General features: G+C 36.3%; 1 protein-coding gene across 3 annotated transcripts in view; it reads right to left on the reverse strand.

Annotated features, from left to right (window-relative positions):
* Positions 1–26623, reverse strand: part of VAV3 (vav guanine nucleotide exchange factor 3) — a 145897-nt gene that overhangs the window by 65675 nt on the left and 53599 nt on the right. For all 3 annotated transcript variants that reach the window (XM_014885387.2, XM_014885371.2, XM_088170092.1), the window contains exons 5-15: positions 24796–24904; positions 22092–22184; positions 21926–21994; positions 18687–18790; positions 16659–16758; positions 16231–16326; positions 14522–14590; positions 12015–12101; positions 11463–11548; positions 10965–11097; positions 10523–10632 (exon numbers count right to left, since the gene is read on the reverse strand). In XM_014885387.2, coding sequence (XP_014740873.1) covers positions 10523–10632; positions 10965–11097; positions 11463–11548; positions 12015–12101; positions 14522–14590; positions 16231–16326; positions 16659–16758; positions 18687–18790; positions 21926–21994; positions 22092–22184; positions 24796–24904 — 1056 coding nt within the window. The remainder of the gene's footprint in view (positions 1–10522; positions 10633–10964; positions 11098–11462; positions 11549–12014; positions 12102–14521; positions 14591–16230; positions 16327–16658; positions 16759–18686; positions 18791–21925; positions 21995–22091; positions 22185–24795; positions 24905–26623) is intronic.

Consider the following 26623-nt stretch of genomic DNA (forward strand, 5'->3'; position numbering starts at 1 on the left):
TTGATTATCTTTGATCTAAGGTGTATATGCAATGAAGTGTACATCATTAGTATCAAGCAACTTAGATAAGATTTGTTACTGTAATTTCATTACTTAATCAAAACCATATTCGGATGAGAACACAAACCAGAATGTGTCTGAGGAGCAGTAGAATACCACAGCCATTTGGCTCTCTTATAGCAACAATTTAGGGTTTTATCAGCATTCTTACATTCATTTTTGTTTTCTAAAGGAAAACTATACAGAGTACCTTCCACAACAGGTTGGAATAAACAAATAAATTACATCATCTTCGGGGGGTAGGCACAATTATACTTTATTTTACTGTCAGTTAAACTTCCTCCACACAGGTAGGGCTTACAAAATAAAATGTATCAGGAAAACGGCTAAACATTCAGCCACAAAACTCAATCTTTTCTACAAAATATGTAATTACTACAGATGTTTCCCAGGAGAATAAATAAAAGGCTGAGAGATAATTTATTATATAGCCCCTTCCTCCTATTTTCCCAGGTGGAAAATAAATATATTAAAATCTCATTAATCCCATTAAGTCTTCATTTTCAGAAAGGACATATTTCTAAATCTATAAAAAATGAACAAGGTCTTATAGTCTCATTTTATAAATTTTTCTATACCGAGTATATCTTTCCTTGAATGTTTAGCCCTTCAGATATTTCAGTATTAGCCTTGGAGACCATGAAGTATGTCTCACATTTGTCTTGCATGGACATTCTACTGAAAGCTTACTAGCTGCCAAACCTAACAGAAATATAATCAAGGGATAAAATGAAGTATTGTGTTTGCTAGATTAATTAAATCCTTACAGCAAGTTTAAAAAATTAAATAGGAAATTAATAAAATGCAAACCACAGGGCCTTTACTGAAAAAGAATGCACAAAAGAGAAAAAGTAGCATTATGAAAATGCAAAGAGTAAAAGCAAATAGAATGTGGAGTCTCTGGCTCCTGGTTAGCAATGTCAATCTTAGCACAAAACAAGCAACAAGAAGCTATTCAGCAGCAGAGACCACTGCAAATCTACCATCTTATGGTTTCACCTCCAGCAAGGAGCTAAAGGAGGGAGACTTCAGAAGACAGCACAAAGGAAAATACTTCTTTCTTTTATAATAAATCTATTTACCATTGTGTTTAATGCTACCAACCAGAAATTGTAAACTATCTGCAAGGTGCTGTCCTCCACTAGTGATCAGTTCTCTCTTGCTGGATTTTGAGGGCCATTTCTTTTAATTGCTTCCCTGGCAGCTTTTCAATACCAGCTTGACTTCAGCAATTAAGACCTCTACAGATTTCCCCCCTCCCTGGGTCTAGGCCACTGAAAAAGTGTTGCTTAAACCCACTACAAACAATTCAATTAATGTTGAAAAATTGCAGCTCTGGAGTACTTAATTAAAAACTCAACCCTACTTTCCCAAACTTCAAGTATTTTTAACTAAATTTGTTTTTCTTCTTAAACTGCAAAGGAAAATGTATTACAGGAGGGAAAAAAATCCTCTGAAAAAGTTTGATATTCCTTGGATATATGCACACAAGAAGCACATCCATGTATGTATGAACCACATCACAGCTTGTAGAGGAAAACAAGGAATGAACATTTTACACAAAGAGAAATGCAAAAGTAACCCTTTGCAAACAGATAAGAAAGTTCCTTTCAAAAGTGAATTGGCTGCAAAGCAAGAGGGAATCAGCAAGAAAAAGCAGGAGCTGAGCCAGATACCCTTGGGTAGATCACTGCTGTTAAATACAGCAAGCAAAGGCCTTGTAAACATTGAATCAAGTCATTCTTGGAGGACTGATGATAAACCTCTCAGGTATCCCTTGGGCCCAGAGATGTTCCTCCAGTCTGCCACAGCTCAGTGGAACTGGCACCTTGGAGAGGAACCTTCTCTTCCCCCAGCAGCAATCCCACAGTAGTTTTTTGAGTAACATGAAAGAGCAGCCATTTCATGGGTTGGGAAGGGGCTGTTGAGCAGTCATGGGCTCTGCACAACATTACAGTGAGACAGCACCTGCCCTCCCTTTGGGGTTGACAGTTCTCCCCAAAAGGGAAAAAAACATGCTAGGAAGTTCTAATGATACTTCTTATCTTTGGATGTGACTTCTTTTCAAAGAAATACTATTTAGGTCAAGTCTCAAAGATCATTTTCCCACCTTAGTTTCTTCAAGAAAAGCAATCCTGTCACGAGAAATTATGCAGAGTCCAGCTATATGTACGTGCTTGAAAAATGTCCATCATTTTGGAAATGCATTATATTTGAAACTGAATAGCCATTTCACTTGATTAAAACTTGGCTTTAGAGGTTAATGCATGTATGCCCACCTGTGAGCCCAGAGGCATAACAAATAAGGAGATGCATGAAGTATCAGATAAAGAGTCTGCAGTGAATTGCAATTGTTTTAAGTATTAAAAGAAGAAATACTACAGGGAGCTCAGATAAAACTCCATACCTTGAACTCTCCTCAACTCTCAACCTCAAGTTAGACCTTTGCACTTCAGAGCTGATGTTACTCTGCACTCCATGTTATGCTGATAATAATTTAAAATGCTCCATACAGAACTGTTCAGAATTATGGACACCCTGAGCACGAACTGCTGAAGATCATTTCCAAGCGTATGTGATATGAAATCTGATGATGCACTGATGCAGTATAGCTTATAAAGAAAATGGCACAGGTTAATACTTCTGCATACTGAAAATATTCATTCTAGATTTACTTATTGTATAAATAATTGGCATCACTGCAGAAAGTTCATCAGTAAATCCAGATCTAATGTATGTAATTCTACTATATTAGTTGCTAACAGAAATTATTTCTGGAGAAATCATAAGTTAAAATTCCTAGTTTGTGCAAAAGTGACCTCCTTTCAAAATTTTAAGCACTTTAAAATTTTGCCATGATAATTGGTACTAAAGCACGTCAGAAAATTTTGGAAAACTTTACTAGCACTAAAATACAGCTATTGCCACATATTCAAATGCTACCTGGACAGTAAAAACAAAACAAAACAAAAAACCCCACAACAATATGTTACTGTCAAACAGGGCTAAAAGCTCTCAGGCAAACCGCATACAAAGAATTTCATACAAAGTTGGTCCTGAGACACGTTTGCCCTCACTCCCTGCTGTGACATGCAGCAGACTCACCCTAAGGATCCCAGTCCCTACGAACAGAGCCAGCCTTACATTTGTACTGTGCTTACTTTACACTCAAAGCATTTCAGCTCTGTGCAAATACCACCATTTCAACTGGTCACAACATGCTGTCATCTAATAGAAAGACATTTGTGCAATAACAAAGTAAGAGGGCAGAGAGCCACAAATGAGTAATTTACAAATAATTAAATTACAAATAAGTATTCCTTTTTGAATCTTTACAAGGATTTTGTTATTTGCAAAAAATAAAATAAAATAAATTTTTAAAAAGGCATTCCTAAAGAATACTCTCACTAGAGGTGAGCAATGCCATTTTACAAAGGATGATTTGCAGCTTCTTTTTTACCTTCTCTTCTCAGGAGCAATGCTGATGACTTACAGCTAATTCATTTTCTCTGTTCCAGCTCTGTTGTTATATTTCAGAGTCATCTTTGAAAATGCTATTTACTGAAGTAATCAATCAATCAATTCTCCATATGCTAATACTCAAACATTCTGGTTTGTCACATCAAAGAGTCTTCACCAAGAAGCCATGTTATAAAATTAAATTAACCATATCACAAGTAAATTGCGCTTTTGATCAAGAACACACAACTTCTAAGAATTTGCAAGGAAATTTGCTTATTTGATCATATGATGAGTGGCTTTTTCGAGATCAAGGAAATTATCTTGTTAACTTTTTGGAAACATACTGCATTGTTTCAAACAAGATAATGGCTTTCCTTTTTCTTTATCAGTCTACTTCCCCAAAATGCATGAGAGGTGAACTGCTGTGAGCTAATCTATTCCTGTATAACATTTTTGAATACTACCTGATAGGAACAAAGCTCTGTCACACATCAGTATTTGCAAATCAAAAACATCCATACACTATATACTTTTATATTCACTGGCTGAATATTATTTGTGAAAATTCTAACTCTTACAAATCCAAATTTACCAAGTTGCTCGTACTGATAAGCTTTAAATATTTTATCATATTTACACCTAACTGAAGACAAGTCTGTGTTTTGGGAGTAAAAAACGGAAAATACAGGATTTATACAGCCATTAACTTGTGAATAATTGGAGAAATATCTGTATGTGCTAAGAAAAAGGTAGCATTGGTTTACAGGGAGAACCTACAACATCTCTTCATATTACCAGAGTATCAAGACAAACATGGAATGCAGCATTCCATATTTTAACACTAAAAAAACTCCTTGTGCAAAAAAAGCCAATAATAAGATGGTGGTACTTTATTTTTATAATGTAGTGTCACTACAAATTTATTTCACTGAATTTTAAGAAGCACTAATTCTCATAGTAATATTCCTCAGATACTGTAAGGTAAGTTGTAAAAACTTAAGGATTGGGATATTTTTGGTTTTTGTGAACTGGAAGACATAATATCAAAGTATATTTATCACCTTCCAGTGTTTACCCACTGTTTTCATAAATTCTGGTTTGCTTTCACATTTTGCACTGTCCTTACACTGTGCTCTTAATCATATCTAGCATCTTCACACAGTTCTTGCTGTGTCTGGAATAATCTAAAGAAATTTTATAACTATAAATATGTTGTGAATGATTGCTTATAAGCCTGAAAAACATTTGATTAAAACCAACTGGAGTCACAACAAAGAACAGGCAAGCATTCTTCTTTAACAGACATGAACCTGGCATTCATTTTTGCAGTATTGCAGTACTTGCACTGATGAAAAAATCCCAGGCAGACATATTTGTTTATTGCTTTGGTAACCCGTGTGAGGTTGGTACAAGTGAAACCTCTGCAGGTTATTTGAAAAATGCAGCAGACATCTTAAGGCTTTTAAGGTGCTCTGATAAGAAAGCTTTAATTTAATATGTCAGTGTTCAATATGTCAGAGCTCAAATATTCTCTCAGAAGAAAGCTTAATGCACATGCATTATTAATGCACTATCTGAGGGAACAGATCTATTTGAGTGGAATCTGACCAATGTCATTAGTCACAGAGTGCAAAGCGAATTTGGAAATACAAATGATAATAGGTAAGAGAACACTTTTCACCTACCTCGTCTTTTGTACTAGTTTTCTTTAAAATTTAGAAAACCAGTCAGCTCTGGTTGCAATTTATGTCGTTTCCCTAATCTGAATTGTTGTGCAAATACCTACTGGGTTTGATAATCAGTGAATCTCAGGATTATTTCCTCACTATCAGATCATATGTTCTGTGTCCTTTGAGTTGCAAGGTGTGAATTTATGTTGAATTGAAGCAGCAATTTTTCAAAAACATGTTAGACTCTACCTGAGCTGCTGCACAAACTCTCTAGTGACCCAAAACAAAGTACAGTGTAATTAAAACTAAAACCACTATTTTTTGAGGGTTGTACAGCTTTCATGTCTGAAATCTTTTATTTAGGTATTTAAAAGAAAAATCAGATTCATTAACTCCATACAATTATTGCATTCTCTAATCACTATAATGAACCTGTTTCCCACTGATTTTTCAGGCATTACTAATTAGACATGACATTAATATTGCTATTTCAGCTACGTCAAAGCAGAAACTACAATCATAGTACTTCAGAAGGTGAAATTTTAGCTGCTCCTCTACCTTCAAGATGTTCTCATAAATTTCTCAGTTTGTGAAAGGCAATAGTTGAGTAAAGCCTAATTAAAAGGTGTGTTACAACACTGTTGCAAGAGACTTTACAATATTGGTTCTGTGTGTCTTTAAATCCAGATTTCAAGGAAAGCTGACACAGCCCTGAGCAACCTAAGCCTTGCAGAAGACTGAAGCCAAAAATCTCCACACACCTTTTCCAACCTAAATTCTTCTTTCAATTGCACTTATGTGTGAGATGTTTCTATAATCAAGTCAAGTTTGCTGACGGTCATTTTTACAGTGGATTACAAAATCCAATTGAGAAAGGCTTAATTAAATTAGCAAACTGGACAACATAATGACAAAATAAATTCAGCACAAACCAGCATAAGATATTACATGTCATATTACACTAATGGATTCAAATATTGTCAGTGGGAAAATATAATCTGCAGCCTTTCATGGGAAAGATCTCTGCCGTTGTGGCAATGAGAACACACACCTGCTTCACACTACTGTGATCAAGAAAAAAGCTACACACCAAGTATGGAGTGGATGGAAGGCAGTGTTAAGTGTCAGCATGAGACAGATGTAGCAACAATCAGATTTTCTTTCAGTATTTATTCTATCACCCCTTGAAAAAACAGAAGAATTAAATTCTACCCAACAATTATGAGAAAAACAGTTGCTCTATAATAAGAAATCAAGCCTTGTAATTAGTCAGCTAAATAGTAATATAACTGAGGTACATACATAGAATATGTACATATGCATATAATAAAGGAGGGACACTTCAACTTTCAAGGAGTATTTTCTTTTTATGAAGAATGATTAGCATAAATTCATTGGCACAAATATAACTTAACTATTTTTAAAAACAAGCATTTTTAAAACCAAAAAGCATGTGTAGAAGAGCTTTCTAGAGAAAAAATATCAATCAACACTCTCACCTTTAAGCATTATCTGAATAACATGAAAGTACTATATATTTGTTCTGATTCTTCCAGTGTTTTCAATAGAGGAGGAAAGAAATTAGACAAGATGTGCTACTAGAAAATAGAAAAGATTTGAGTCTCACACAATCATTTTCTTAGGTTTGAAATGGCCTAGTTATGGCAAATAAACCATGCACTTTATCACATTCCTGATAAACTTGCATTTAATACATGATGTCTCTAATTTGGCTGAATGGGAACAGTAATTTGGCCATACACTTCTATCAAAATTATCCTGGTTATAGAATGACTTTACATTTAAACCAATGCTATTTGACACGCTAGACCAAATTTAAATATTCCATGTCTGGTACAGGAAAAGTCTTTGCAGCACTGTCTTTGAAAAGATGCTTATTTACCCTTGCAGCTAAAGGCTCATCCACTGCTATGAACAGAGCTCCAAGAACAAAACAACAACTGCTCCAATTGGCCACTGTCACAGTTGGGCACCACATCTCTTCCAAGGCAAGAAGCAGGTTACACTCCCCCAGGCATGCAGAACGTCCATTCACACCAGACAGAGAGGTCCATCAAGGCAGAATTCAGGCACTTGCAATGATGGCTCCTTTTAAAACATCCTCCAGTGGTTTCTGGTAGACAGCTTTACAAAACCTTCTCAAATCCACCAAACAAAGTTTCGACTCAAAGAGCTTCACTGCAATATTAACTATGCTGCCCCAGTGTCCTGCTTCATTTTATTATGACCTAAAAAATCCAGTACTCCAAAAGAAGCAGCAATTTTGGGTTGTACACAGTGAGCTTTTTTGGGGAGGTATGGGTAAATGAGCAGCTTCAGCTATGGCTATTACTGTGTCTAGGTCAACAGCATCAAACTCAGTGCAGCCAGAACACAGTATCATTGTTGTATGATGATGTGCTGTATGAGGAGACTTCAAGAACATGAAATTCTCAGGAGAAAAAGAAATTGTGGTTTTTTGGTATTATATATTTTCTAAATAAAGCAATAGTCTCAGGAAAACAGCAAATACATACTGTAGGAACAGAGCTGCCATAAATAAAAAACAAGAAGTAAATAATAAATGTAATTTAAATAACTTACTCAGTTTCCTATGACCAGTAACCCAGCATTTCCAACCTCCCTCAAAACAAAACTCACCACACACTACAGTAACAGAGCTGGCTAAGAGGTAGAATATTTTTACAGGTTTGTGAAATTAGCTTTCCAAGAGAAATTTACTAGTCTGAAAAGTAGCACTCTGGAAATAGCACTGGGGTTTCATCTAGCCTTCCTTTAGGGATTTTCCATACCAAGTATGCCTAATGTATTCCTGCCCTCTGCACCTAAATCAAGTCCAGGCAGCACAGCAGTGTTCTCCTCTATTTCATACTTCATCAATAACATAAGCTTCCCATATCTGGAGAAAAATTCTCACCTCAACAACACCAGCATCTCAACAATAGGTGCCTTTTCAGCAAATAAACTATTATCACTGTTTCATACACCAGTATAAACATCTAAGTTCCCTCCCTCAAAAAAAGAGAAATTACAGCCTAGCTGAAATAATTATGTCTCTTAGACTGTTCCAGAAGCAACAAGGTTAATTCTTACTTCAAAAATAGTAATAGAGATCCTAGTTTATTCTCTTATTAGGTTCTTAGATTAACACTTGCACAAATCTGACTTCAACACACTGCTATCCCCAAGGCATTGAAATTTCTGTCTGGAACTCAGTAAACAACATCATTTCTGATAATCAAAACCCAAAGTTATTCACCCCTTCAACTGTGCTGGATTTGCAGTCTTGTAAAATTTTTAAATAATGAGAAGTATTTTGCCCATGGAAGCAGTAATTATAATTGAATGCCATGAATAAGAGCATAATTTCAATCATGGCTACTTTTCAGAGCAGAAAAGTTAATCTACACAGCAGACAATGAGAACCCTGAAAACAACAAAACAAACCAAGCAAGCAACCTTCAACACACTTGGCTTAGTTTATTCTCAAATACAAACCCCTGTGTCTCAACATGCATTAGAATATCATTATTGCTACATGCACCAAGGTATGTTCTGGGAGAGATGCTGAGGGAAACACGCAGTGAAGTCAAACCCACGTATCAGAGTTGGGGATAAGCAATGAAAACTTCAAAAAGGATAAAGCAATAATGCCACTAAAACGTGTTACACCACAGCCCTGATCCTGCTGCTCCAGTCCCGGTGCCTTAACCACACAGGAAGAGCTTAAACTCGAGGTATGGCTTTACAAGGACAAACGTCCATGCAAGGCACCACCACCCATTTTCTGCCAGCGAGGAAAGAATGGCACCTGGACTCCTCAGCCACTGAGGTGCTGCCTGCTCTGCTGACACACGCTGTGACACAGGCACACTGCCAGCAGCTGAGCAGTGCTGCCTATGCCCGGCACTGCCCGAGAGCAGAGCTGCACTCACACAGCAACACCAGGAGGGGCAGGGGAGGATGGTCCTGCACACAATGGCTGGGAAGAAGTGAGAGAAAAATCATAGTGCTCTCCCCACTCTTCCGAGCTCCTTGCCTGGCCTCTGGCTTGTTTGTTTTTTTGGAGCACTGGGCCAGGATGCCTGAAGAGTGATGGAGAGCCACAATGCTGAAGTCGTTAAGTTTGAGCTCCTCACTTCTCACACACGTGTTAAGTAAATACAATTATGATATTACACAAAGCACAGCAGGGAAAGCAGAGGGACAGAAAGAGGCACACATGCAGATAAATACCTCCTTTCACCCCCAATTATGCCACCCAGAAATTTTTGCCAAAACACATATAATTTTTACCTTCAATAAAAATCAGCATGATGGGAAACCTAGTGAACAGACTTTATTATATCTGTCCAGCTCAGTTTCTCCTTCCATTTGTTTCCATTACATCATTAACAGAAAAAAAACTAACAAAACCTCATCATACTGAGGTTTTTTAAAAGTATGTGTAGTTTATAAGGAAGCTTCACTCAAATCAGCTCACAATAGCTTTTTTCTTGAATCCACACCCCTTTACAACCACATTCAAACCCACCACTGCTAATGCTGTCTGTTCACTGCGAGCCTCTCACTCTCCCTTACACTTTTTCTTTCCATAAAGCAAGCATCTCCTGTCATCCAATTCCCTTGTGCATGCTTAAAATTTAATCACAATACCCAAGGTGTCAATAATCATGTTTGTCTTTCTGACAAGAATCAGAAATGGAAATAAAGTTCATGCTGCATAACAATAATGTAATCTGCAGTGCTGCAACTGAACAACTTTTCAAGAAGTCTAAAGCAACCTCCTCTCACTTTAGAACATACAAAGGAAATCAGCCTTTTGAAACTAAATGTAATATGCCAAGCAACTTGATTCAGCTACTAACTAATAAATTAGATAAAAGCCACTAGGAAAAAATGCCAGGATCCCCTGCCAAACCATCAGCATCACCTTTAAAAAACATACTTCACTGCCTCAAAATTAAAATGGGACGGGAAAAATGTAACTATATTGATAGATATTTATTGTTAATATAATTAGTATTTCCCCATGGCTGCTTAAGACAGCATTACTAAAACAGTTTTAGCAGCAAGGTTGGAAAACACTACATAGCCTAGAGTGCCCTCTTCCTTTTCCAAGAGGAATTTCAGGGAAATACTGCTGATGAAGATGTCAATCAGTTGTTTCTCTGAATATCAAATAAAATAGATAATTAGACTGTATTAAAACATGAAAAAAGTTCAGTATAATTTAAGTTCAGCATAATTTAAGCAAAATCCTTATATGAGTGATGAATCTAATTCTAGCTTAATAAAAATATACTTACAGAGCCATCTGAAATTGTTCAAGCCATTTTTTCTTTAAGTCTTTAGTTTTGCAATAAACTTCTAAACCATTTTCACCTTGGATATGAATGAGGTAGAAGCCATAAGACCACTGCATAAGAAGATTGGTAATACAAAAGTCATCAGTTATGAAGAAAGGAAAGGGGGGAAAGAACCTAGAAAATAACAAAGCATTTTTATATTCTTTAATTCTTAATTTTGGGAACAGTTATGACCACTTTATTGTGTTCCTTTAGAACAACTTACTCAAACATTTCAATTATCTCAAAATAAACAAAGTTGAAGATTCTAAATATTACTCCAGCTTATATTTAAAACAAAAAACATCTTACAGAAATTGCATTTACATTTTAAACTCCTGCAAAATGCTTCAAATTCTTGCCAAAAATAAACATTTTATGTGAATTAGCAAAAAATATTTACCTTCTTATTTTCTTTATCAGTAGTGGGGTTGTTTGTAATTTTATATTTCTGAAGATCTATTATTTCCTTCATTTCATAATTATCTCCTCTCCGTTTGCAAACAATGACAGCTAGATCAAACAAGAAGATATGCCTATGAAAATACAATACAGAGATGGTTAAAAACACTCCAGAAAGATAAACCAAAAAGTCTTGTTTTGCACACTTTTTCCAATGGCACTTAAAATTTTGAAGGTGCAGAACTAAACTACTGGCTAATAAAACAACCAACACTGAAATTACTTTTGCTTATGAACAACTCCTTGTAAGGGACTTAGTGATGTCAAATAATAATGTAATAGCTAATTTTCCATTCATCACTTTGCACATTCACTTGGTCAATGGCACACAGTGAATGCCCAGTGGAATGGAAATCCCCCAAGGATCAGTGAGCTGCCCTCAAATGTATCAAGAGTTACTTTACAGGTTTTCAATAGCAAACACAAGTTATGCCATCACCTGTCTTGCCTCGCACGCTTGTCTAGTGTCGTTATCCTTATTTCTCCATCACCTTGAGGTCTCCCATACTGTAAGAGGGAATGGTTCTGGAATGGAAGTAAAATGTATGATTCCATACAACAACAGTGTGAAGATAACAACACAGTCAAATGGTAGAACACTCGCTCCTTTTACCCCAAAAAAGCACTTTTCAGACCAAGAAACAACATCTTTGCTTCAATACCATCCAAATTAAATACTATAAAGAAACAGTCCATTCTATTTTTGTCTTCAAACAGAGAAGGTTTTCCAGTTACAAAAACATCTGAGAGTCATGTACACATACAAACCTTTAAGTTTGCAAATATATTTTACTACCAACACCCAGAATAGCAAGATGTATGCACTTTAATATGCATGTCATTCTAAACCAAGCAAAGCATACTTATACTTAAATATTATCAAGAATATTATAAACTCCTATGAAATGAGGAAAAAAATCCATCTATCAATATTTTTGATTAAAAGTGATTTAAAAATTGTAAGTAAATTTTAAAATCGTGTTGCACCTACCAAATTCTCTATTGATAGTTGAAATTGTCTAATTTCCCGAAGTGTTTCGTTATCTCTCTTTACTTCATTTACATATTGAGCCAAGTCCTAGAGTATCAACAGCAAAAGGGAGGAAAAGAATAACTTTTCTATAAGACTGCTTTAATACATTATTTTGACAAGTTCATTTCTAATTTTATCTCTGTCTTATCTACATATTTAGTAATTTCCTTTGAAATTCTCTTTGCCGTTCAAGAATTACCAATATGTATGCCTAAATAAAGAAGGAAAAAAGGGTCTGAATATCTTCAATAATAATTACAACACTCTTCATGATATCTATTGGAACATGAATTTAGTATCAAGAAAGAGGGAAACAACTAATGAATTATTAAAAAGAGCTGATTTTTTTCTGAATTTCCTCAGTGTTTTATTTTTAAGATTAAAGATGGAAACGTAATTTATGCAGCTCACTACTTAAAAAGCAGTCAACATCCAACATGGGAGGGAAATAGGAGGGAAATAGAGACTATAGTAGAAAACATATATAAGGCAGCTCAAAAGCAGAATGTAAGGTGTAAACGAATCATAAACCTGGGTGCTTATTAGAAGAGAAAAAGCAATGGCCCCAGTAGTGGGATCTTGCTCTTACTGTTGCACAGCAGAGAGAAGCCATTACACAGCAGATTTTAAAAGGGGCTTTTGAAGGGATATACTACCTGAAGTCACAGGGTGAGATCATTATTGTGCCCTTTACCAGAACATGTACTCTACACATTTCACTAAAGCCTTTAAAATGCTCTGAAGATGCTTGAGTAATAGTGACAATTTGCTGGGGCTTCTCTGTTTATGGCTAGAGATGAGGAGTGAGCAGAAGAGGTAATTGGTAGGGTCAGGAATGCTGAGAGCAGCAGTTGGAAAGGCATTCTGATCTTCCTAACTTGCTTTTACAGTGTCCCTTCAATATGGTCACAAATTTGGAGGGTGGGAGGAAAATACATCTTCTCCCTAAGATGTTTTTAATCAGAATCTATGAATAGCAGCAGTCATTATGCTAGCTTCCCAAATGGATCTGTGCAGGATACATTCACGTCAGTCTTAAAAGACTTACTTAGAAATTAAATAACCTCCTTTCTTGCTGCCAAAAGAAATACAACCAGCATAATCCTTCCAAGAATGTTCTTTCCTGGGGGGGCAGTACCACTTTGCTAGCACTTTTTCCAAAGATATTTTCTTTTGTCTCTCTTGGTGAGAGACATCAGGGTTTTTATCAGCAAAACACCAGTGCTACACTGTTATTTTTACTACAATGGCAGTGACTGCAGTAAATCAGAATGGGAACAATGGTACAGCCTTAAGGAGAGATGCTCATAGCCCAGTGGTTTGTGGGTTTGGAGGGGGTAGGGATGAGGTTCTGTGGTATTTTGTTTGGTTACATCCTGCCAGCCAGCACATATCTGCCACAGCCACCCTGGCAAGAGATTTCTTTGATTTCTACATCCAACAGACACCAACAACAAAGAAAACCAGCAAATTGGAAAGAAAAAGCAGCGATAAATATAAAACAAGAGTTATTTCCCAAGCCAATTAGCAGCAACCAGGATACATGGCCTGCCATTAGATGGATGAACACCTCTCCGAGGGAAATTATCATGGTTCCCATCCCTCTAAACTCACTGCACAAAAATGGATAAAGAAGGGAACTAAAAATCTCATTTGTGAGCTGGTTTGTATTCCAGGCATTCAAGGCAGTCAGAAAATATGAGACAGCTGTGTGACCCAAAACTAACTTAGTCTGACTTCAGCATCTACTGTGGACCATACAGATTGCAACAGGAGATACAATTTATGTCATGCTGGCTCCTTTCCCCACAAAAAAATAGAAAAAACTTCCCAGTTCCAGCACATGAATGTCACCATTCATGCCATGAAGGCAACTGAAGCAGACTTGTGCTTTGTGTCTGAAGTTGTGCAGAGGAGCACATAATATATTACATTACCTTATGCACAAGGCAGCACAGTTATTCTGTAAAGCATTTGTTTGTACCACTTGCAGGTGAATGTATAGTGACAGGTACCCTACCTCCAGAAAGATGCTACTGCTTTCAAAGGTAACACCAACAGAGATCATATTAGGATGGCAGAAAAAGGTCTTGTAAACAAAGACAGTTCTCCATCTCACTGGGAAATTACTGATCTTGATTCAAATTGACTGACAGTAGTAGAAATACTCCTAAATTGCAGGAGCAAGACCAACATGACTGAAACACCTGTTTTTCAGCAAATGTAAAAGTAACCCAAAAAGGAGAAGTTCCATCTCATAACCCTCTGCTTCAGAAAACTACTGAACTTGTTTCCCAGACTTGAGCAAAACCCTGAACTTTATACTTGCCATGACACACAAAGCTCACAGAAACCTGTGAAAACATTTGAAATGTTGTGAAGAACATGATCTCCAGGAAATAGAATTCTGAGCTACCATTCTAACCACTAACAGACATAAATACTTCACTGCCTTAAATGCTCACCTTCATTGCATCAAGTGCCAGTTTTAGATTTGCCTTCTCCATGGGATCAGTAGTGTGCTTTACCAGCTCCTGTGGACAGAGCAGTTAAAACGTTCCACCTACTGTTTGTCATTTTTATAAATTGAAATGATCATTGCTCATCCCCACCCCTAAAAAAATAAAGCCAAAACCAGAAAACACAGCCCAAGAATAGGCATTTTCATCCCCAGAGTGAGCAGCCTACCAGTGAATAGGGACTATTGCAAACAGTTAATTGGCAAGTGTTTAGGAATGATGGCTGCACAGCCTAAACACTGACTTTAGCTGCTAATGAACCATCACAAGAAGTGAATTTGGTCTGTCTAGCACTTAAAACTTGCCAAATCAGATCATTACTGTATGTGCATGCTGGAAGCCCAGGTAAACAACACTCAGGTTCATTTACACATTGCTATATGGAATTTCATCTCTTCCAAAGCATGCACTTGTCCGCAGACAGGGATCTATGCTGGCAATAAAAACTCTGCTGAAGTCACTGTCTCATTATACCTAAGAGGAAGGTGACTCAGAAAACATACTGAAATCAACTTTGCATGTTCAAAGAATTCTTTTAGCCACTTCTCATATGGAAAACAGTCTTTTTTGGGCTTTATGAAGTAGAAGTGTAACCTCTTGAGGAAACAGGTTATTTCTTCTTTATAATTTGAGGCAATAATTATGCATTTCAGTTCACATAACTTAGTAAAATCATAAGAAATTAAATAGTATTTTATACTCATATTACAATTAACAATTAAGTAATTAGTACTTATATTTGCATTATAATTCTAATAATTTATTCATTATTTTCTTTCTGAGTCTGTAAAATATTTTTCTTGTTCAACATATAGATATTGCTACACAGAGCACAGTGACATTGTATATTACCTTTCCACAGTATATAGGTTGATTATAAAATCATGAGTCAGATCTCATAAGTTTTTTTTTAAAAGAAGTTGTACCATTCATTTTGCTTTTTTCCAATGTCGCATTGATCAAAATATTGATGACTCATTTACAGAAGTATTTCAAAAATTTAATATTACAAAATGTATGTTGTTCTGCAGAGTAAAAATTATGTTCCATATATAAGTAGTAGATCTTTTTAAAATGACATTTTACAAGCATCAGCAGGGTTGACAGTCTAATATAGTAATATATTTCTTCACAGCTGAACTAATGAGTCTCTTGGCACAGCTATCAAATTAAATTTATAAGACTCTCCACCCTTATTACAGGACTAACTGCAAAAGCTAATGCTTTGTGGGTTATAACAAGAAGCATTTCAAAATAAATATGGCTTAATTGCAATTTATGACAGAGAAGAAGTATCCTAAAAGGATGCTGTATGTATGGCCCAGCTTCCTCTTTTTGGGGGTAATAGTTCACATTTCCAAGTACCATGATTATGGTTCGGTACTACTAACCATTTTAAACATACCAACAATAAAAGGTCCAGAGACTGAGGAAGCAATCATGTTTTATTCGATTTTTCCCAGATGTGCTTCAGCTCTAAGAAATTATCTCTGGGAGAAACCCTGCACTTGACTGAATTTTATTTCATAACATATCTAGGGAAGCATCAATCACCTTCCTTTGATAAAGACATTTAGCTTTCATTTTTACAACCCACTGATGATAGACAATCACAGTTTTGCTCTCAGCCCCCTTAAATTTCAAAAATAAAATACCTGGAGCAGTAGGTGATATTTTAGCACTCTTTGCATTGGAACCACTAAGAGATCCCGCAGTGTAAATTTCCCATTATTGGCCCTCTTGGAACATTCCTAGTTCAAAGCAGAAGAAAGAATAATACAATAGAGCTAGAAAATAAACCTATTCAAATGAAATATATGAAAACTCAGTGACAAATAAGCAACTGTATTAAGTTTGTGATAAACAGTATCAACAAAATGAAGAAGAACAGTTGATATGGCAATAACAAAAAAAAGCAAGAAAAAACTTCAGTCACTTCTTTTTAGATGTTTCAACGTGCATGAGAGAGTAGAACAAAGGCAACAGAATGACTTCAATGAAAGCAGGACATAGTCACAGAAACACATGGTGTATATATAATGTGTGTGTGTATATATATATATATGTTAAAAAATACTGATACCTCTAACTTCAATTTAACATCTTCTTTTGTCTTGGAGATATTGTCTAAACACGATATTGCTATCTCCACTTGACTGCAGTACTGTCCATAAATAACCAACCTAAATCAAAGCAAGAGAAAGAATGAAAGGAATATTCATTTAAGAACAATCCTTGATAATTTTTTCACAATCCTTGTTTCAAAAGGAGCAATGCCTATATAAGCAAGGATAGAATTTAGCCATGTTTTCAATGAGCAGCATGAATAAATGAAGACTATTAGGAGAACAGTTTTGCTCAATTTTCAAAATGGTTCAAAATTATTGCATCTTCCTTTAATAGTCACATAAATACAGGATTCATTAAAAAGCAGCAAAACTTCTGTTGGACAGAACAGTCTTCAGTGTTTACAGCAACGTAAACTTGCAAGGTTGTAATGAATAAATTCTGGAACACAGGCTTAATAGGATTAATTACAGCCATCTTTTAAAGAATTTGTAGGTTATCCAAACTGATCTGTCTCCAACAGTTTTTATCAGGTCTGAGTTCCCAGATCAAAATAATAGTGTGTGAAACCTCAAGAAATTTTCAACAGATGTCAAGTGAAGCAATGCTTCCTGAAGGAGCCTGGTTTTACCACAGGAGTTTCTTGTCTCTCTGTGGAATACTTTCTGCTAGTCCCAGTGCCAAGAGTGCTCTCTTCTTCCACCTTTTCATCCATTTCTTGAGGTGATTTCTTCTGTATGCTTCAAACCCGTTTTGGTGGGTTCCCATGAGCCTTCCACTGAGGTCTCCTAAATTTCTTTTTCTCTCACCTAAACTTTACCCTTTTATTTAATTATTTTTTTCACAATACAGGGATGACACCGATTTAAAACTTAGCATTTCTGATTACTTCTAATTACTGTATGGTTCAGATACTGCATCAACCTCTGTTCCCTTTTTTTTATAATATAAATTTGGTATTTCTTCTCAATGTCCTTTGTTCCTCTTTCAGCACACATTTCAGAACGACTTTAGAAAGATAAGCATTTTCCAGAACTCCTTGTCCCCTGATTCCCTCCTACAGCAGCAGAAAGTGTAACAGCCTGGGAAATAACAGTGTGCTGCTCCAAACCAGAGAGTGTCTGAAGGCAGGACTGTTCATGGGCAGTCTGGGACACTCTCCTCCCTTGGAAAACTGTCCCATCTAACATTCTTTGGATGCTGCTGTCCAATTTCTCACACACCAATTATTACTGCAACAATCCTCCTTCACCCATCACACCCTGAAGCAAACCCAGTTTATTCCCTCAGGTCTTTCTGACTCTGCTCCCAGAAGGACCTAATTTTTAACCAAAACCCAAAGGTTACTTTAAGATAGGTCAGCAATGTAGCCCACAAAAGAAGTGTTTCTCAGCCAAGTACCTCAGGCATATAAATTCATCTACATAGTCCAACAGCTGTTCAGTGCTGGCAGAAGGAACAATATGAAAAGGTGGGTAAAAAAACTGGCAATTAGCCCACAGGGTATGGCACGTTGCCACAGCTATCCTGTTATCAGCTTGGCTGCTTTTCAAAGCTTGAAGGCAAAGGGTGTTTGCTTTACTGTCACACCTCTGACTCAGGGTAAAGCAAGACCATAGTCTCTTCTCTTTTACATCTGCTGTCTCTTCTTTCCAGTTACAACCTCTTCTGTTTTCTTTAATCTGAAAGATCCCTAATGAGCATCTTTTTTTTTAATCTCTTAAATAATACTAATACATACAATAAAATATCTGGGATTGTGTGCATTAAAAAAAAATTCTGTGCAAAATAAGATGTTTAAGTTTCCTTAAAAATAGATTTGTTACCTAAGTTAAAATAATGCCAAAGCTGGGCTAACAAGAGGGAGGGCTGATAAAATAAGAGGTTGCATTTTGACTTCCAGGCTCAAAACATCAAAACTAGCTTGAAAAGGTTACTTACTTTGAATTTAATCCTGTTTCAGCAATATTCATCAAACAAAAATACAATAAAATACCAAACTCAGCACATATTGGCACAATTAGTAAGAGTGCTTAAATCTTACCTTTCCTTGTAGTTAATAAAAATTTGATATAGGTTCTGATCATTTTTGTTAACAATGGAATCATTGATGTCCTGTGTAAGATTCCTGTGAATTTTCACCAAATCCTTAAAAACAGTAATGGGGAGGGAAAAGCTTTGTAAAAACAGAATGGCTTAAAGCTTTGAATATAAAAATATTTTATGTTAGACCCAGTAAGTTCAATAAATTAGAAAACAGATCATTTGAGAGTAGAATCTAATTTCAAGGTTTGGCACATCTTTATGGTGCAACAAGAAAAACTGAAGTCCAAGAACTACCTATTAGAGACTAATTTATTCTAGCTTGAAACATGCAATGTTAATTCACCTTTATTTTAATAATGATAATTTTAAAATTAAGCAAGTCAAGTAAATGCTTTAGTGACAAGCTGAAGTAATGATTCTTGTCCCTGAGCTGTGAAAAATTAGTTCTGTACATTACATTGGTCAATTAGTGATGTCCTAATGCTAAATTAACTGCAATCATAATGAGTTTCCCAATACAACACTTAACTATTGTCTGAGAGAAAGAAAATAATATTGCAGAAAGATTTGCTCTTTGATTACTGTTGCAACTCTCCTTGCTTATACACTATCATACATAAACTATAGGAGATTGCATCAGCCTTCATACTGTATGAACACTGTCAGAGAATTCACAAGAAATTAAGTCAAAAGAGGTTAAGAAGTTTGGAAATCTGGGTAAAGAAATTATATACTACAAAAATAATGTTCAATATGAGTCGTGAACTAAGTTAAAACATTTCACACTGATGAAAACTAACAGAACATACAAGGTCAATCACATCACTGATGAGGGTGCAGAATCTTGAAACAGATCAAATTTAGTTGCTAGCAACTGTATGGCCTTATCCTCAGAATCTATCTTATTACAGAAATGCTTCCCAATTAATGGATTTGGAAGAGGAGCACTTCTTGTAAGGAGCACACAGGGACTCAGCTAAGCAATACCCCTGAAAAACTTCATGCTTAATGCTAAGGGGACAATGGGTCTTCTTGGGTTTCTATCTCTAATTCAATCAAGTTTAAAACTAAACTGATGTTGATATCACTTGAAGTTAATGAATGTTCCAACACTTCAGTATCTGTTACATGTACTTTTCATCTCTTTCTCTCTAATTCACAGGCATGCATAGGTGCACATATAAGTGCATTTATATATGGGTGCACCCACAGATGTACATACAAATGCATACATACAAAATATAGATAGACATATACAAACACAAATATAGAGCCAGACACAAATATAGAGTCATACATTCACTTTAAAAGAACAGAACTTAGAAATATGAGTGCCAATGAAAGGCACTCTCTTTAGAGTGGTGAGTAATTTGGGGTAATTGGATTGGAGGTTTTTTCCTTTATAATTAAGTATTTTGATATCAGCAGTTGATCCAGCAAGCATCTTTTAGAGTCTATTTAAGGAATATAACATCACCCTAAGGAAACAATCCTTCACCACAACTTCTGAACAGAAGAAAATCCATTCTGTTCTGAGAACACAGCACTTGCTCTTCACATCTCACTTTGCTGCAGAGCTCTGTGTAACAGCTATTTTTAGTTTAAAACAAGCTTCCACTGCCCTCCAGCCTTCCTGCTGAGGAACTGCCACACAGACAAGGTCTGAGCAGACAAAGGGTTTGCAAATATTTTTGGCTTAGGCAAGTCCTGTATTTCTTTTAAGGTTATTGGATGCCTTTGAAACGCTCCTGGAGTTGGAAATAAGCAGCATCTTCTAACAGCAGAATACCGAATGTTGACAACAAAAAGTAAAATAAAACAACCCAAAAATAAGTTTACTATGTGTCTCCCTTGTCTAAAATAAACAGGTTTTGTTCTTTTTAATCTTATGTGATCCCATGCAATCCTTTAACTAGCAGTGAGTGGGCTGACCTCAATGTTTGTGCTTACAGCATTCAAGCCCCTTCTGTACCCTTGTGCAGTGTTTCCATTAACCGGAATTACATCTTTCAATAAAAATAAGTCAATATGCCTGGGCACACAGAGCCTTAGGAAAGAGGTTTACAGTAACTTAGGTAGGGCACATCATGGCTTTATTTGCAATGAGTGAGAAATACTAATGCAGGACAGAATGTAAATTTGTTTTCAAAAGCAAAGGGATCTCTGTGGGGAGCTGATGTAATTCAAGAAGACAAGTTAGTTACTGATATCTGTGACAGTGTTTTGGACTGATATTCAAAGTGGAGGACATGACAGCAATTAAGAGGCAGAGTGAAAACTTCACGGAGGGAAAAATATGGCAAGGGGTCAGGTATCATCCCTATAATAACTTACCTTCTATCAGGATGATGCTGGAACAACAACCAAAACATTTTTACAGACAGGTCATGATCTCACAGAATAAAATAAAATCCCCAACATCTCCTTCTACAACCTGAGAGCCTGTTGTACATGCCAGAGATGGCCAAACCAGAGGTGATATTTTACAAGCAATAATAGCTTGATGTGGCCCATGGGCCACACTCCGGGGATCCTTTCTTTACAAAGGCCTCATAAAAGAACATTGCTTTCATTTGTCTGTGTTGAGAGAGGCTTCAGACCATTTCTCATGTCTTCCTTTAAAGTTAGACACAGTAAAGACATTCTGAACACTTATCAACTAAAAATATATGTAAACTGTCATACTGTTTTGATTAAGCCAAAAATAAATGACACAAAGTAGCAGTCACAAGAACCACTATTGTTTCAGTCAAATAGGAGGTTTCCTAGATAGTTCACAGAGGATTTCCTTATCCTTTCCAGCACCAGATTCTGAATCCAAAACTGTGAATTATGTTAACTTTCAAGTGTATTCAATGATGTAAGAGCCAGGGCAGCTACAAGGATTTGCAGAGCAGCTAGTCAGTATACAGTGATAGGTAACTTAGCAGTCACAATTTTGTACCGTCATTAAAATATCAGCATTTATTCGAAGATAATCCATTTCTAGAAATTATCAGCTTTTAAGAATCAAAAATACTCCAGTTTATAACAATTCACTATCTCACATGCTAATACTATTTATCTTACCTTATTCCCTCAAGCAGAAAAAAAAATTGATAGTGCACGTATTTTTAAATCAAATAACATAAACACACTATGCATTGTATTTCAAATAATCATTTTGTGCAGTAACACGAATATATCACAATTAGCTATCTGTCCTCATATCTGTCCATTAAATATGCAATTACTCACAGGAATGTTGATGAAAACAGTATCAAACTCTGATGCTGACAGAAACCTTTTCAATGGCACCATGAAAAACTGAAAGAAAAAAAATTATATATACATTGGCTGTTGTAATTCTATCTTCTAGACTGCTACAAAAATGTATGTTACAAATCTGTAAGCAGGATCTTACTTTCTCGATCGATTCCAGAGTTTCAGTGTACTTCTCTTCAGTTTGCTTTATTTCAGCAAGACAACAGCTTCTTATGTCATTTTCAGGACATTTCTACAATTACAATGGAGTCAAGTTTAAGTCATTAACAGGCACCTAATGGATAACAAATGGTTTTATTTGTTTAGAATTACGCAATTAGGATAACTGCTTCCTGAAATTCTCTGAGTACTGCAGCCTCCAAAGATGACAGCAATAACCAAGAATATTTTAATGTTCAATTAGCTGATGACTTTAGTAAAATCAAAATCAAAGTAATATTATGAAAAGTTAATGTTTAGACATAAAACACTGAAGTATCAGCATGTACTTTGGAAGCTGAAATACAAGGTCACATTTAATTTACATCCAGACTGAGAAATCTTATTTAAAATACTCAGCAGTTAATAATTCTATTAAACTTAATGGGACTAAATCATGTAAGTGACTTTGCATTGCCATAAATATTGGACTCAGTCTATCCTTGTACTTATTTACAATTTTTCTCCTTTTATTTCTCTAGGGGAGCTTTCTCTTCAGACACAACAGGAGTATGTCCTCAGATAAAGAAGTGAAGTGACCTCTCACACATGTATGTGTGTCTCCAACAACACCCTGGGATTTTTTCCATGTAAACCACCAGACTCATAGGACATGGAAGTAATTACCAGTAATTACATGACTCTATAAAAAGAGTTTACAAGCACTCTTACCCAAGATAGGATTTACAGCATTACAGCTTCAATAAAATTCTATTTCAAATAAAAGAGTAAATAACTGGAAGGTGATATGGAACCATTCATGTCAAGCAAGGCACAGAAGATCTGGAGATATGAGAAGTCAGCGTGGAGGTTTGACACAGTAACTGGATAGGTGCTTGCAGTTAAAAGCAGTAACTAATCCAAAATGTTTTCTCCAACAATAAGCAGTATCTTAACAAGCACCAGAACTACAGCATCCTTTCTGAAGCCTATTAATCAATTTGCAACATCTTTCACTATATCCCTGGTTGTATCTTAGTTATTTTCATCCAGTGTAGAGAATTCCTACGCTGCACACAGACCAGATGACTAGATGTTGTTCAAACACAGGGAGAGTCAGGAGTAGAAATTTAGCACTATAGTTTTTTTCATTCAGAAAGAACACTTTCAGCTTCTGAACAAAAGACATTTCTCCTCTAGGAAGAGCAGAATTTCTAGACTGAAATTTTAACATTTAGCTCCTGGTATGTTCAAGAGTTAGACTCCTTGCACTCCCTCTCTGCTGCCAGTCTGCCACACCTGCTCAGCACAGAGTAAGCCCCACTTCCAGTGTCCATGAGCCACACACAGCTCCTACACAGCCTGGCCACCTTAGAGTGGGAAATGTATTCCTACCACCTCAACTACATGCCAAGCTGCAAATCACACAGGTCCATAAAGCCTGGGCACTGCTTTGGCTGATCTCCTTTTCTCTCTTTGTCTCTATGTGAGTCTACAAGCAGCTCCTACAAGTGGAACACAGCTTCTCACTCTCATTTAGCAGGTGCTGCAATTTCAGAAACTACTCTGGAAAACCCAGTTTGTGCAGTTCTTCATTTTCCCACAATGAACATTGAGGGTCTGTCTTTATCAGATGCAGACACAAGTAACCATTTTGCAAAAATACAGTCTTATCAGAAGAATTGTGTTTTGTGAGCATCATCATGGTCACCCTCATCTCAAATCTATAATTTCTTCCCAAATTCTTTTGTACAGGGAAGGAGACACTGACACAGTTAACTGTAGTTACATAATCCTTATAAAGTATTAGAATTTTTCATTATTTAGACTTTCAGCTATTTTTTACCTTTAGCTCAATACTGCCCAAAATGTTTGCAGTATTTGCCCCATTACAGAAGTTGCTGTACTCAAAGTTTATATCCATTTGCAAAATATGGGCTTGTGTTGTTCATCAATACTCATATGAGCAATGCAAGCCAATTCTGGCATTCCAGTTAAAACCATTGACATCAGTGTTGTGCTCACCTAACCCAAAGAGATCACTAACAGACACTTTTGACAGAAATTGACATATCAGTTTTTCTATCCACACCACAAACATCTAGAATTTGAGTGCAATAAACAAAAGGAAAGAGGGAATAATAAATAATGTGTGATACCAGTACAGGTAAGAAAAACTGCCTCTGAAGTTCAGCTACTCCTAGAGAAAACTTAGTGGAACAGTTTACTTTGCAACATAATGACAACCTAATGATAACAAAACCTACATAGTTGAAAAAGCAGTAAATTCACTACTTTGAAACAATTCTCCATTGTCCTTGTTAGGTTAGGTGTCCAAACTATGGGTGAAATAATATAAAAAATGATTTCACAATATTATAACAGTTTGGAGGTAGGACATTTGGAAGTAAGCAATTCAATTAACTGCTCTTAAAATAGCTAGTAAATTTTACAGCTCAAAATAATCAAAATAATTACTGTATTTCATTTAAAAATCACTCTTTTTTTAAAGCTTAGTATAGTTAATGTTTTCCCCTTTACCCAAACAGCCTGCAAAGTCTCACATAGGAGATAATGCTCTGCACATGACAACTCCAGACGCAGCTGAGCAGGAGTGTCACTGAAACTATCTATAAATACATAAATTCAACTTGGAAAATGTTAACTGCTATTGTTCCAAAGCAGCTAGGAACTGGAAAACATACAGGTTGCTGTGCTGCTTCATCTTTCATTAGGTCTTCATAAACTTCCCCACCTTCATCTTCTCCATAGACACAATCATACAACTCCTCATCTTCCTCAACACCAGTTTCACTGAAAAGACAAGACAAGAAGAAAACACAAAGTACCATTAGCTCTGCAAGGGACTACTTATAGGATAAGTTTATACAGTAAACAAACAGATTAATTAATAGAATATCTAATGAAAACATTAAGGGAAATTAAGTCCATTAATTAATTTTCTTTTCTCAATTCATTTAAAACAAATGTACAAAATCAACACAATACTGAAGACTACACGAATTTAGAACCACATGGGAACAAAAGCAGCAGCAAAAGCAACACCTCAGGACAGTTTTGTCACAAGCTACAATCCAGCTGTCCTCTTCTCCTTTTCCCACCACCTCCAGTGAAGAGGAGCTCCTTACTGCCTGGCATGCCACTACACTGGGATGTGAGACACTGGTACAGGTCTTCTTCCTGCCTGAAGAAAGGACTGTCCAGGGTAAAATACACCAAAGACTGCAGAGCCAGCACTGAGGCACTGTGCATCCACATCAAAAACCAAAATCTGGATCATCTCATGCAACCTTCAGCTACACAAAAATGTAAAAAGGAGCCAATTAAACTGAATATCAGTTCAACAAAACCAAGTATGCTCAAGTGATGCCCTCCAATTACCCAGACTGCAGAAATAAAGAAGAAAGTCAATGCTCAACTCTACCCTCAACTAATTCAGCTTCATTACAGTCAGCCCTCTAGAGTGTTACCTACTTTGTGCTAGGACTGTATCAAGCCCATAATATCTTTCACTCCAATTTCTTAGGGTATGTCTGCAAAAGAACTCTAAAAGATATTGCAAGCAGTTGAGTCACAATAACAATATAGAAGCTGGATCAGATATGCTGACAATCTTGAGGTTTTTCCTGTTGGAAGACAACACTGAAATCCTTCAGAGTAAAAACCAACAGGTTAGTCCAACATTTCAGTTTCCACCAGCAGTGATGGTGTGCTGGCACTTCACATTAAACACTGGCAGCTGTCAGATGCAGCAGACACACTCCATTCTACCAACTCTAGTCCAAAAGCTGGCAAAAAGGCAGAGTAAGGATAGAAGCATTTAACTACTACAGCTCTTTCTGTAGACTTTAATTCATTTTAAATTATTTAGACACCATTTAAACTCAGGGACAATTAAATCAATTTCAAATAAACTTACTAATAATTGAGGGTAACTAAAAAATGTGAGCCATTTGCATCATTCATTGGCATGTTTGTTTCTTATTCTTGAATTGCTTCCTCCACAATTGAGACAGCATGCCACTATTAAATTTCCATTAATAATATTCATAATTTGTTGCACAAGAAGAGTTACGAATCAATTTCTTTGGTGTGATTTGTTAGCTTTTTTTTTAATGAAAGACTGTCTTACAATGCTGAATTTATATACCCATGTAAGAACTGGTGGAAATATTATTTTCAGTTATAATGCCACCTCATCTAAGAAACAAGGACATCAACTCTTGCCCACTGGGGTCTCAGAGGAGACTGCAACTCCTCCCTTCTGCACGTTCTGCTACACAGAATGAAAAGCAATTATCTCTGAGACAGTCAGTCAGCTGCAGAGACAAGGACAAGCTTTGCAGGGAAAGAGGTAAATTAAGCAATGCCAATCATGGTGAGGTTTCCCTTCTTTATAGGCACCGAAGAAACAAATCCCTGGTGTGAACAGCAGCTTATTTCCCACACTGCAGCAATGACATGCAAAGAGTGCTGGTGAACTGTGAGCCTTGGAACAGTGAGCATCATGTC

Source organism: Sturnus vulgaris, chromosome 9 (assembly GCF_052056855.1).
Source record: "Sturnus vulgaris isolate bStuVul1 chromosome 9, bStuVul1.hap1, whole genome shotgun sequence".
In the NCBI taxonomy this organism is placed as follows: Eukaryota; Metazoa; Chordata; class Aves; order Passeriformes; family Sturnidae; genus Sturnus; species Sturnus vulgaris.